At 50.2% G+C, this 13,299-nt stretch overlaps 1 protein-coding gene across 1 annotated transcript in view; it reads left to right on the top strand.

Annotated features, from left to right (window-relative positions):
* LOC119390968 (focadhesin) overlaps positions 1–13,299 on the top strand; it is a 395,558-nt gene that overhangs the window by 151,506 nt on the left and 230,753 nt on the right. Inside the window, exon 15 of the mRNA XM_037658681.2 lies at positions 10,926–11,142. Coding sequence (XP_037514609.1) covers positions 10,926–11,142 — 217 coding nt within the window. The remainder of the gene's footprint in view (positions 1–10,925; positions 11,143–13,299) is intronic.

The raw sequence follows: 13,299 nt of genomic DNA on the forward strand, positions 1-13,299 counted from the left end.
TGTAGGCGTGTCCACTCAACTGGCCACGACGCAGTATGGCCCGCATCTCGCATAATTTTAATTTTGCCATGTGTGGCGTCTCGTGCGTTTGACCCAACGCTGCCTGCGTTTGACCAAACTCTCAAACTCTGCTGCTCCTGCGAACACAGGAGCAGCCTACCCAACACAGCTTACCAATCCATGTGTCTCGGCGTGGCTTCCACAATCGACGCGACCGGGGATTTGAACCTACGACGCCTCGCTCTGCAGCAAGGTGCGTTAGACAACTTTGCCACTCAGCATACGTCTTCCAGCTAGCATACTAACGGCGAGTATTATATACTCCATCTACCACTGGCACTGGCAGTACGCAGAGCTCGAGGTGCTTTAGCATGTTCACTATCACCCGTGAGATGGCGTGAAGGGCACGCTTCAAAGGTCGTCGACCGTTAGTAGTGAGTTTTAAATTGGGGACCCAAGACCGTGGCCTTCGCTATCGCACCGGCCATCGCCATAGCAACAGTGCGCTGCTGGTCCATTCTCTGATGAAGGCGTTGCGATGGCCGAAACGTTAGGCATAATAGAATTGCTTTCTCGTACGTGTACCCGCTGAACTTTCCCACTGAAATATATATAATATATATATATATTATATATATATATATATATATATATAATATATTGTAAGGAGAAAAGACAGACAGAGACAGCACCCTTGCTGCGGGCCGGCTGTTCTATTCTTCTCAGCTTCGTCCTTCTCTTCGTCTAGCCGCGTAGCGCCCGTGCCGAGCGCCGCTTGTCTTCATTACACTCGGCCACACTGCGAGCACGGTGTCCTGCCAAAAATGACCCTTCACTGGCGGTGGTCGTTTCATCTCTAATAAACCATTCAGAGGTCCTGGGTCCTGAACCATCATAGACGCCTGCTTCTAGAGATACCGATGCTTCTGGCGGGCGGCATTGGCTGCCTCGCACAGGCCACTGACGGCCACGCTGCGACACTGCATGGCGAGCTGCCGAAATTCTCTCTGGCGGGCGGCATTGACTGTGCCTAGACGGTCGATCTTGTGTACGTGGTGACTTGTCTTGGCTAGCTGCTGAACATTCTGGGGGGGGCATTGGCTGTGTCGCGGCGGTCGACCTCGGCCACGCAGCGACGGCGTAACATTCTTGCGCTTGTCTTGGATGACCTTTTGCTCAACGGTGGCGTATTGGACACGTTGTACTTCATTTTTTCCATCCCTTGTAGGTCTCCAGTCGTGTGCTGTGGGCCCTTCCCTTTCAGGACGTCTCCTGTGAGCATGTGAGGGTGCTTCTTGTTGTTTTTGAGCTCACGTTTTCTGTTCTCCTTTACCTCCACACCAAGAAAACATGGGCGTGTCCTGGGAGCTTCCCGATGGGTGTCTGTTGTTAACACGGCCACTCCTATTTTTTTATTTTCCCGTACAACAAGGCGATCGAGTGCGCCTTGAGTAGGTGACTGCTCTAGAAGCTGAGGAAGCGGCTCCAGTGAGTAGTCGAGCACGGCTATGGAAGCGATGGGTTCTTCCGGTGCCTTCACTGGAGGCGTGCCAAGAACAGGAGGAGCCGACATTTCCGCGTGTTCGAGCAACGTCGAATCTGAGGCCCGCTCCTCCAACCGCTCTGAATGAGGAGTGCTCTCGGCCTCCCTCCGTGATGGTATGGCGTCGGATACAGGCGCAGAGACTGAGACTAGCAGCGGTGTGCAGCACTTGGTTCCGACGTTTTTTGTAGAGCAGCCAGAGAAGCTATCTGTCGTGGGTCTTGAGGGCACCGATGGGTCATCAGGCGGTGTCCCATGTGAGCTCGATCACCGACGGAGGGCAGATTCGTGGACACGCGAGCTGCATCATTGAGGTGGTGTGCCTCGCAACTCCCGTGTGTGGCATAGGCTCGGTCGGCAGGGAGGGGGTCGCACGCATGAAAAAGTGGACGAAAAACAGTAGTCAATCTTGCACACCACTGATTCCAGGATTGTTGTTTCACGCCTTCGTAGTTGTGCCATGCTTGGCAGCATCACGAAGGCGGTCAATGGCCACGCACCATTTCTGTTGGTCCGTCCACGCCTCGCGAGCTCCAAGAGCGTTGACGGTGGCCACCCAATTGTCGGCGTCGTCTTGGAAGCCGCGGAATTCCGGCAGTTCGCAGGGAGCCGGTGATGGCGCTACGGTAGGCGAAACTCCGGGGCATGACGACGCCAACCAGTCGAGTTGGTATGAGAGCTCCGTGAGGGCACACCGGCAGCTCTCTGCGGCTCTCGGGTGAGCTCTCTTCATGGTCTTGCGAGGCGGCGGCGGCCAACGCGGCATTGAGCGAGTGCAGTGCTGGCAAGGCAGCAGGACACAGCACGGAGATTGGCGCTGCCAAGGCGTTCACCGTGACTCGGAGTCGCGCGATGGTGGCGGAGAGCTCGGCGGCGCTCTCGGGCGATCCGCGCGTGGTGCTTGTGGTGACGTCCGAGGAGTATGACACGATCAGCGTACTCACAGAGGAGGACCCTTGTCCGAGGGAGCTTGGACAGGACCCCTAAGCGGCTCGGGTGCCGATGGAGTACTGAGTAAGCCGTTGTCGCTGCGGGAAGCGTGGATGGCATTCCCGGGGTCCTTGCCGTTGGAAGCGTCACCGCGTTCCGAGGTAACCGGTACCCGTGCGATGGCTTGTCGTGAACTGGTACTGCGGCGTCGATGAAGGAGGCTTGAGCCGCCGCGGAGGCCTGGACGCCGTCCACGGACGGTGCCTGAAGCGCCGACAGATTGGCAGGTGGTGGCGAGGAGGCATGTACGCCGTCCCTGGGCGAGAGGAGCCCGTGCGCATTGTTGCCGCGAAGTAGCACGTCACCGGACAAGTAGTTCCCTGGAACCACAATGGAGGCCTGGACGCCGTCCGCTGGTGGTGGGGTGGGTGCTTGCCGCGGTGGTCTGCTTGCGGGTTCCATCAGCGAGGAAGCGTGACGGCGTTCCTCTGGAAGACGCGTTGCCTCAAGCTAACAGCTGGGGTTCGCCGAAGCCTTTCGACGGCTGCGCCATTGTAAGGAAGAAAAGACAGAGACAGCACCCTTGCTGCGGGCCGGCTGTTCTATTCTTCTCAGCTCGTCCTTCTCTTCGTCTAGCCGCGTATGCGCCCGTGCCCGAGCGCCGCTGTCTTCATTACAATATATATATATATATATACACGGGGTGTGTCCCAGCTAACAGCTAAAAAAAACATGTGCTCTAGCAAAGTTCTACCTGCTGTATATTAGTTGTAGTCGTGTGTACATACAACCTGTATTTTTTTTGTTACTAAGCACTAATTACTTGATTAACTGTAATTAGCCAGCTTTTTATTCTTGCTCGAATCAGTAAAATATTAAGTTGTAGGTCGCTTCAGATAACCCCAGAATCAAGCGTTTATTTTGTGTGGAAAGCTACCTGGTGTTTGTCGAGAAAAATCAAAAGCGCACAAAACACACCAAATATGAAAAAGACGCGCGGCGCCTCTACTTGACTGCTTCCAAGCGTTCTTTGATTGATACACGGCGGCGTTCATTCATTCTACAGGGCTTCATGCTGTTAACAAGACGCACATCAAAACACGCTGTTGACGCGTCCAACAAAAAACATGAGGCCCTGTACAATGCGATGATGAATGAACGCAGCCATGTGTTAACCACAGAATGCTTGGAAGCGATCGAGTAGCGGCGCATGAGCATGCGTCTATTTCATATTTGGCGTGTTTCGCGCACTTTCGTTTAATCTCAGAAAAAGAAGCAGGCAGACTTCAGCACAAAATAGATGCTTGATTCTAGGGTTATTTTAAATGGCTTGCACCCAGGGCTGGGCAGAGATACTCGGAAAAGTATTCCAGAATACAGATATCGAAATACGTGGACCGGAAGCCTAAAATACAGATACTGAGATACATTTGCCGTTAGCGTAACGGGATATTTCGGAGATACTTTTGCAATATGATGAAAAAAGTATTCCGGAATACACATACAGCGCAATACAGATACAAAAATACTTTTTTTATTTCAAGGATGCTCGTACTCCACAAAGGGCATTTATAAGTGCAGCATAATGCTGTAAATATTGTTGCAGTGCATTGAAACTTTCAGTTTATTTATTTATTACAGTACCCTCAGCGCCATTAAGACATCACAGAGGGGGGGGGGGGCGGCTTACCAAGTACATAATTAGTAACAATGACCTAATTACACATACCAATCGCAATAAAAAAAGTACACTATTTCACAGCAACAGTAACAAGCATTTGGCACCGAAATCGACATGCTTGGTGACAACTAAATGAGCTATGCTAGAAATAGCATAGTTTAAGCAAATCACTCGAATCACTAATGAACACCAGTGAATTGAAAAAAAGGATGCATTTACTTTGCGCATAAGATCTGCTTTGCTGAGTAGGTTGCTGTGTGAGCTTCTCAAGCAGGCTGTCGTCTAGACAGCGTCGATTAGGCCTCAACACAAGACTCGCGCAAGAAAAAAGTCTATCTAGCGCTGCAGGCGGGCACAAATTCGTGTTAGAGTGAATAAATACCGCCGTCATAGCCGGATAGCCCTGGAGCGCGGCGACATCTCTTCTCGGGTCATCTAGATATCGAAACACTTCCTCCCTCACGTGGGTTGTTCTTACCGCTCAGAAAAGTCGGTCCCATCTTCGGAATCCTCAGCCGTCTGACCCGGTCGGCGTCTTATTTACATACGCGCAATGGAGCCCAATATGTTGAAACTGCACAATCCAAAAATTGGCTTCCCAAAATCACGTTCTTTGGTGGTGACAGGGTGTAAGCCCTCCCAAGTCGCTCCTGCAAGCTCTCTAAACAGACGTGGAAACAGCGACACCTGCTCAGAGCGCCCCGTCAGAAACTACAGCGAGCACTAGTCGCCTAGGCCGAAAGGGTCACTCTTCAGTAAAGGTGTCACCACCACCGACACTACCAGCACCCATTTCAGCAAGCCGCAACAGGCGAAGTCGCCTTCGGCGGTGGGAAGCCTGGTGCCACAAAAGACCGTTTCACGCTTGTGATCACTTAGGAACGCACCTTGACACGCTGGAGAGGTGGCTGAAAGCGCGACAAAGATAGCCATCTTCTATTCACTTCCGCCGCGACTATAGGAACTGCTTTTAGAAGTGCCGCCGCTTTGAGAACTGAACGCACGCGAAGCATTGCAAAGCCTCTGTTCCAAGGCGGTGTCCGCGCGTGGGGCTCACGAAGTAATGACTTGCCACCCGAAAAAAACTAGGCGAGCTGCACTGGCCTTGAGAGACATCGACTTTCGTCGGCAGAGGCCGACAACACTGCCTTCGCGATTCTGCCGTCTGCGGCGTCGCGTGCTTTACCACATGGGCCTTTCTGTGCTTGAGGGGAAACCATCGCCGCCCTTTCTGTCGGTGACTGGCAGCGCGCCTTTGCTTGTCTTGGCACAAAAACAAATGAAAAAAAAACGTCATACCCGTTTTGGAAACACGCGTAAACTCATTTCCGAGAAAAAGAAAATGTAACGAGATATCCGTGTCCTGCATTGTATCGTGACACAAGCGATACATCATAAAAGTATTTCACTACTGAGATACAAATACATTTTTCAAATCTATCTCGATACAGAAATACAGATACACAAGAGTATCTCTGAAATGCTATCGCGATACTCTTGTATCGCGATACTGCCCAGCCCTGCTTGCACCTTAAAATGAATATTTTTTCGATTTTAGCTAGAATAAAAAAGTTAGGTAATAGAAGTAAATAATTAGTGCTGAGTAATCAAAAGAATACAGGTTGTATGTACACACGACTACCACTAATATACAGCAGGTAGAACTTTCCTAGAGCGCATGGTTTTCTTTGAAATCTTGGGCCGAGTTAGCTGGGACACCCGGTACATACATACATGCATGCATGCATGCACACATACATACATACGTACATACATAGATACATACATACATACATACATACATACATACATACATACATACATACATACATACATACATATACTGAACATTCCGGTGACGGCAAAAACCCGCCGGGAGTGTCTGTATGATTGCTATCGCAATAAAATAAAAAGATGGAGCCTGTTTTCTGGCCTTTTAAAGTCCAGTTAAGAGTGTCTGAATGTGCAACAATGTTTAAAATGAGAATCCAAGTGACACTTGCAAGCAGTCGGTATCATTGAGAGCTTCTGCTAGGGCCATCTGAGCACAACCAAAGGGTCGGCAGAATAGCTGCAATGACGTTGTGCCCAGGAGGGAAGACTGCTTGTGTCCTCCCTAGACTGCTACCCTTGACTTTCTGCTTGTCCTAAATTTTATGCCATTTTGCGGCCATTGTGGTTACAACGTTCGAAGCCCACTTCGCTTTGGCAAGCGGGATATGCAGTCATCACTGTGTGCTTAAAATAGGGAGTCTCTCTTCGTCAAACTGCATCAAACTCAAATCACTTGGGTGGCCTTGCATGTTATTTGCCATCACTTTTGGGCCTGAGACACTGTTCCTTCTTGCCACATGTGTGAGTGATTTGCACACCACACTCCAGGCACGTAGCCAGAAATTTTTTTCGAGGGGGGGAGGGGGGCAAGGTCTAATTGTTCGAAAGAAAGTCTTTCCATGGCAATGAGACATCCCCCCTTCCTATCGACCGCCAAAGAGGGCAGGCCACAAGTGTTGGTAGTGGCCACAAGCGGCCACTACCTACACTTGCTCGCCCCCTCTTGGCTACGCATCTCAATAACATTCTACTCGAAAGGATTTGTGCTGGGGCCGGGAAGGAAGAGAGGCAACGAGCTTTCCTTGTTTACAAGCAAATTACTTAATAGTAATTACAAATGACATATGCACGTGCTCTCCTCACACGACACACACTACACAAAAAAAACGTAACAAAGAAATACAACACTCGTGACGTAAAATGCAGAATACAGGAGGAGGATATCACTGATAATAAAATAACGCGATCAGCAGAACAGGGTGAAGATAATAATTAAACCGCGCAATGTCCCAATACGCTGCTTCCCGCTTCGCAAAGTTCGTGGCTCATCTCACGACTGAGTCCATGTCGCGGGCCTAGGGGCTCGTTGTTCAGGTCGGCTCGGGTCGAGGCTTGTCCTCCGAGTCACTGTCCAATTCGTCCGGGGGCTCTCCTAGGTCGACGCGGCGGACTGCTTCGTGCTCCAAGCACCTAGATATTCATTTTTTTTCAGGACTTCGAGCGACCGAACTTTGGCGGCTCGAGAGGGGATCTCTCCCGAGCCGCCAAGATCAACGTCCAGCTATCTCACGATTCTCTTGATCTCATCTATCCTCTTTTCCTCCGCTTGACCATGGTCCCGCGGTAACTTTTCATAGGCCCTGACTCTGCCCCTCCTTGATGCCCAACCAATTGTCACTATTTACGCAACATATTTCATTGTCGATCAGCCTGTATCGGTCTGACGACCGCCTTCATGGCACAGAGCCACGCAAAACCCTCTCCTGAGGCAAAGCAGAGCAAGAAAATGCACAAGCGCAAAACTTGGGGAGGGCAACTAGCAAACTTTCCGTAGATGCGGGAGCGTCAAGGAATTTCAAATCTCAAACAAAGCGCGCCATCTCTTATGCCCGACGCGCAGTGTTCTGAGCACTGTGCAGAAAAGCCTCTGGCCGTCCCCATCGCTCCCGTTTCCCCTGTGCCTGACAACCAGATGTCAAGGTCGTGTTTCAACGCTTGTAACAGGCGTCTTCAGTACGGTTCCCCGTAGTTGCCACTTCTTCTCCCTGAGTGCCGCAAGCGGTCATTCACGGAAGACGCGATAATGAGCCCCGGGAGCAGTGGAGGCAGCGGCCCCGCTGACGGCATGGCTGGCCCGGCCCGGCACAGGGGCTATAGCAAAGTCGCATGAACGGAATCAACAATAGGCACTCCGCTTTGCCCATGCCATGAGGGGCGCGCACGGCGCCTTGCCTCCACAGTGACCGCTGCCCAAGGACGCTGCTAGATCCTGTTTTCCGCGGTGGGCCCCGCGAGGACCATTGACAGAAGCTTTCAAGAACCCCGCTGCGGAATGCAGTCATCGTCGCCTCCGGCGGGAAGGGGAAGGGGTCTTCATAAGAGAATGGGTGTAAGCACTTTACGAGGTCCGGTCAGCATAAGTTCACAGCAAAAAGAAAGAAAAAGTTGCCCGGGAATATAGAAGGCTGGACGAATTTTGGGGTGGGGCCCGGGTCCCCCCCCCTGCCTACGTGCCTGCCACACTCATCTTTTTGGGCATCATCTTTTCCGTGGTTCTTTGGCAGTGTCCACCACTCAAATGCCAGAAGCGCGTCATTATTTCACACTGACTGCGATCGACTAAGATGTAGGGATAGGTGACTATGCGGGCGTTTCGAATATTCAAACGAATATTACAGTATTCGAATTCGCTTCAATACGAATTTATAATATTCGAAATTTCGAAGTATTCGAAGTGAACGAATATATGTATACATTTGACTGCACATAACCCCTTGTAAAGTGTGGCTTCACTGCAGCGTCTGGTTGCTGTGCCGTGAAACAACCCATCCAGGGGAAATGTGCACTGCCACGAAGGCACACTTCAATGTTAAATGTACATATTTTTTAAAGTTTAAAAGCGTGTTATATGGGCTTATTTGCGCTAAGTATAGTAATATTGAAATTGTAATGTATTGCACCACTTATAACTTCCACCCTACTGCTATTCAAATCTTGATACTATTTGAGGCTGCTTCATTTCAAACCAAAAACGTGACATTCACTCATACCCAGGGGCATAGCCAAGGGGGGGGGGTTGGGGGGGTTCAAACCCCCCCCCCCCCCCGAAATTTTTCAGTTTTGCTTGCTTATATAGGCATGCACACATACAAACGCACACACGAACATACATAAAGTATGGTTGAACCCCCCCCCCCCCCCCCCCGAAAAAGATTTCTGGCTACGCCCCTGCTCATACCTAGTTCCAATCCTTAAAAATATTGTGCAAGGGTCATGACAAAAATGCTAATTTTTCTTAATAATATGCGGTAAATACTATTCGAACTGTTTGATTCGAAATTATTCGACCAAATGATTATTCGCTTCGGATTCGCTTCGAACCTCAAGCTCACTATTTGCCCATCCCTACTAAGATGTCTCTCTTTTTACGAGACTCTGACCAATTGGATGCTCGTTAAAGAACCTGCAATAGCACAGTGGCAGTACCAAGCAGCGTATTGAAACTATGACAAGGAACATAGTGGCAGAGTGGATAATTCGGTCGGCTTTCACCAGCCTGTCTGTAAACCGACCTGCTACTAAGCAAAAATGCAGGTTGCTTATGACCTTCATAGTATTTATTTGTGTGCAATGCCTCGCCTACTAAGCTCATGCAGTCACTTTGGGGATGCTTGCTGTCCTGATGCACACATTTAGCGTAGGTTTGTCTGTGCAGTCAAGTTTCTTTGTACTCTTTAATGTGTATCGGAGCAGCAAAAAAAGTGTCTTGCTTGGTTACCATGGTGACAGAATGCTGCATATAACGTGCACTTGCAGCAGTCCCACACAGGAAACAGCGTAGCACCTTGTTAGGGTCCTCAACTAATAAAAAATGAAGGCAGCTTTGCACTAGTGGTGCTAAGCCTGAAGGGAAGAATGGAGCTGGGTGGCGTTCCCTGTTTCTCTTTTTCTCTCTGTTTCTTGTATATGTTTCTTTCTATTTATTTCTGTCTTGCTCTCTGTCTCTTTCTATCTCTTTCCTGTCTTTTTATCTTTTGTTGTCTTTATTCCCTTTATTTTTCTCTTTTTTTTCTCTCTCTCTCTGTCTATTTTCTCTTTCTTTTTCACGTGTTTCATGTGCTCCTCTTCGTCGAGAGAGTTTTCGTTTAATGCTTGCACGTGCTGTACTCGGTAATGGGGCTTGCCCAATTCCTATGGCGCATACCCACCTGAGGAGTTTTGCGATGGAGCACAAGTTTTCAATATCTTAAGCAGCTTCACTGTTAAAAGTGTGTAGTACGCTTAGTGCGGCGCTTTGGCGCAGGCACTGCCGAGCAGGTAGATAAGGATGCCTGTCGTGATAGGGTTGTTGCTGATTAGTAGTACTGGCATGTTTGTTGGTGGCCACCATCTCACTTCCATGCATTTTGGGAGGCTCGTCACCACACTTGCATGCAAAATTGTAATATTTCGTCGGCTGGTCTCTAGAATTGACAAAAAAGGAGCAGATATCTTGCGGTGCATTGTGGCAGCAGCCACACAGCTGAGTGGCACAGTTAACCTGATAAAATGTAATCACATTGCACAGTTCTGTCAGGCTACATGAAGACTGGGTTGGGAATTCTTCACAACTATGTTTAAATAATAATATGGGTACATATCAGGCACGTAGCCAGGATTTTTTTTCTTAGGGGGGGGGGGCCCAAGGCCTAATTATTCGAAAGAAAGTCTTTTCATGGTAAAAAGAAAAAAAGTTGCCCGGGAATGTAAAAGGCTGGACGAATTTCGGGGGGGGGGGGGCAGGCCCCCCGGGCCCCCCCTTTGCCTACGTGCCTGGGGTACATGTAACGAGGTTTTATTGCATGTTTCAATTGTTGAGTGGGAATTTCTGCTTGAATATTTTTGTGTATGTGGCCTAAGGCACATGTGCAGTGTAGCTCCAATCTCTCATGGCCCGCCTTGCATGGGCACGCACTGTAGGGCATTACAGAGAGTACAAAAGCTGCAATTAATCTACTTTTTTTAAGAGAGTGATATTTTAGGTGAGCTTGAATTACACGAATAACTGCAAGATATAGCAGGAGTCAAGGGATTATGGAAGCTTGTGATACACAATTCGTAAACAGGGGTGTGCTGGAGCTCCGGCACACCCTACGAATTTTTCATCACGAATAAGTGCAGTAATTCAGTCATTGCAGCTGTCATTAAGCGATTCATGTCACTGTCACACTCCCACAGGCCCCTGGTTTTGCGTGCTGTGTGTGAATTGATGTCCGTGGTGCCCATGGTGTCAGTGCCTACGGTGGAGTATGAACGCTACGAACAGGACACCGCGGGCCGCCTCTGGCGACTGGCTGTGACACCAGACGCTGCTGCGGTAGTGCGGGGAGGGGCCTTCCGGGCCCTTGCAGCTTTCCCAGCCACCTGCCACTCTCTCAAGCACATGCCTGCTGAGGTGAGACCTAACCTAACCTTGGGGCCTCTGAACTTGTTTTACTGAGCCAACTAGCTCGGAGACAGGAGGAAACACTTGCCCTGTTCTATCTGTAACAACCACCCTTATGGTATTACTGAAGTGCAGTAAACCTCAGTATAACGAAGTCGGTAAGATCTTCAATTTACATCATTATATCGAAGCTTTGTTAAATTGAAATTCAACTTTTATTCAAAGTAAATTCACCAACGGATTTATTTTTATACAGAAAATGCCACAGGAATGTTCGAATAGTAATCCGGCAGTGCAAAAATAACCAATTTCACTAACATCGGTTTCGCTCAACCTCATACCACGCAACCATGATTTGATGTCCACCAGTGAAGCCATGCATAAAGCCAAAAGAATTCCAGTTTCGATACACTGCAGGGGTGAGACAGCTGCGCATATTGCGCATTTTTGATACGATTCCATTTTCCTGCGCCAAGCTGCTCCAAAAGCATAAAAATTGCGCCAAACTGTGCCGAAACGGCCTCACAAGCAAGAATTTTCAAGCCCGCGTCAGTTTCAGCGTGGGAAAACGTAACTTTAGAAGCAGCGCCAGGGATACGTTCGCAGAACACGTTAACGCGCCCAAGTGTGTCCTTCTACACGCCTTGTAATGGAGGCTTCCATAGTGCTGTGATAATCGCCTCTGAGCGGTTGTAAATATGTGTGACCCCCCCAAAATTCGCTCCGCTAGCTTGCTGCTTCTCGGTAGGCTGAGTGTTCTGGCGCTACTGTCAACTGTCGCGTAGCGAAAACTATCGAGTGGCACACTGTGGAGATAGGTTTGCGAGACGCTTACCCTACGAGGCGACCGGCAAGGGACGCGACGTTCTCCACTGCCACAGCGAACAAAGACACTACGGCCGGGTTCGTCGATTCTCCGGCACGGCGCAGAAAAGGCACTCGAGGCAGGAGGTCAACAAACAACACGGGTTTATTAACCCAAGATGCAGCACAGTACGACAGTCACGGGCTTGCAGGCCGTAAAGGGAACTCCGCAAGACCGATCGAGTACGCTTGCCAGCGGCGCTACGACTATCACACAAAGGGCAGCAGTCGAGCACACGAACGAGAAGCCGCCTGCTAGAGCAGCGCGTCAACCTCTCGTGCTAGCCTGGGAGCATCTGACGCGGGAAAGCCCGCACCAGACAGAAGCGAGCTCAAGGGGGAAGGGCGTTGTCACTGGCGGCCAATGAGGACAGGCGTTGTGCAGTGACGTAAGCTAGCTTGGTGGCGTGAGCATGTGAGCATGTCGAGGCATGCCCGGACGCGTGCCCGCGCGCTGGGAGGCCGACGCATGGCTCGCACCAGACAAAGAGGCCTCGCACTGCCACCGTGGTCACCGTACCGCCGATTAGCGGCGGTTCCCGGCGCTCGAGCCGCGTGGGGCCAACACGCGCGCTAGCTGGTGAACGAGGCGCCAAAGGGAAGGGCGCGCTCGATTCCCACAACACGTAGCACATAGCGGGGTTGTTCACTCTCAGTTTCTTTATTGTGCATAGCTTGTTCCTCTGCTAGCTACGGTTTTGATGTCGACGCTGCTGCGTGTGTTCTCCCACAGTGAGCAAAGGTGATTATTTTTCGTGTGGATAGAGCGAGTATTTCCGGCTGCATGCGTTAACCTCGTTAAAACATACCTGCCTTGAACGCGGCATAACTACGCATTAAACGGTATTAGGCACTAACCACCAAGTTCCAATTTGCATCTCCTGGCTTGCGCCGACGCCGCCAAGGAGAAAATAAATGCAGTGCCGCTGTAAATAGTGCCTCAAGTGCTCATGACAAAGCCTTTTTTTTTGTCTGTTTGTTTGCCGCAGCGCTGATTCGGGCTCTCTCATACGACTGTCCCATAGCACATGTTGGTGACATCAAGGAGCGTTTCGAAACTATTACGCTTACAACGGTGCTACACTTGCAGCGCCGTACGCGCGCGTGTTTGACAACTTCGTGTTCGAGCGGTAAGGTTTCTCCGCGCTTGCAACCCATTCTTGATGGCGGCCCCGCACGAGGTGGCAGCGGACGGTGGTGCAGCGTGCTTTTGTTATCCCCTATTAAAAGTGTGCGGTACACTTGGCGCTACGCCACCCGCGCGGCCGAGCAGGTAGCCGAAGGCGCTTTATTGTGATGGGG

Source organism: Rhipicephalus sanguineus, chromosome 4, assembly GCF_013339695.2.
Source record: "Rhipicephalus sanguineus isolate Rsan-2018 chromosome 4, BIME_Rsan_1.4, whole genome shotgun sequence".
NCBI classification, from domain to species: Eukaryota; Metazoa; Arthropoda; class Arachnida; order Ixodida; family Ixodidae; genus Rhipicephalus; species Rhipicephalus sanguineus.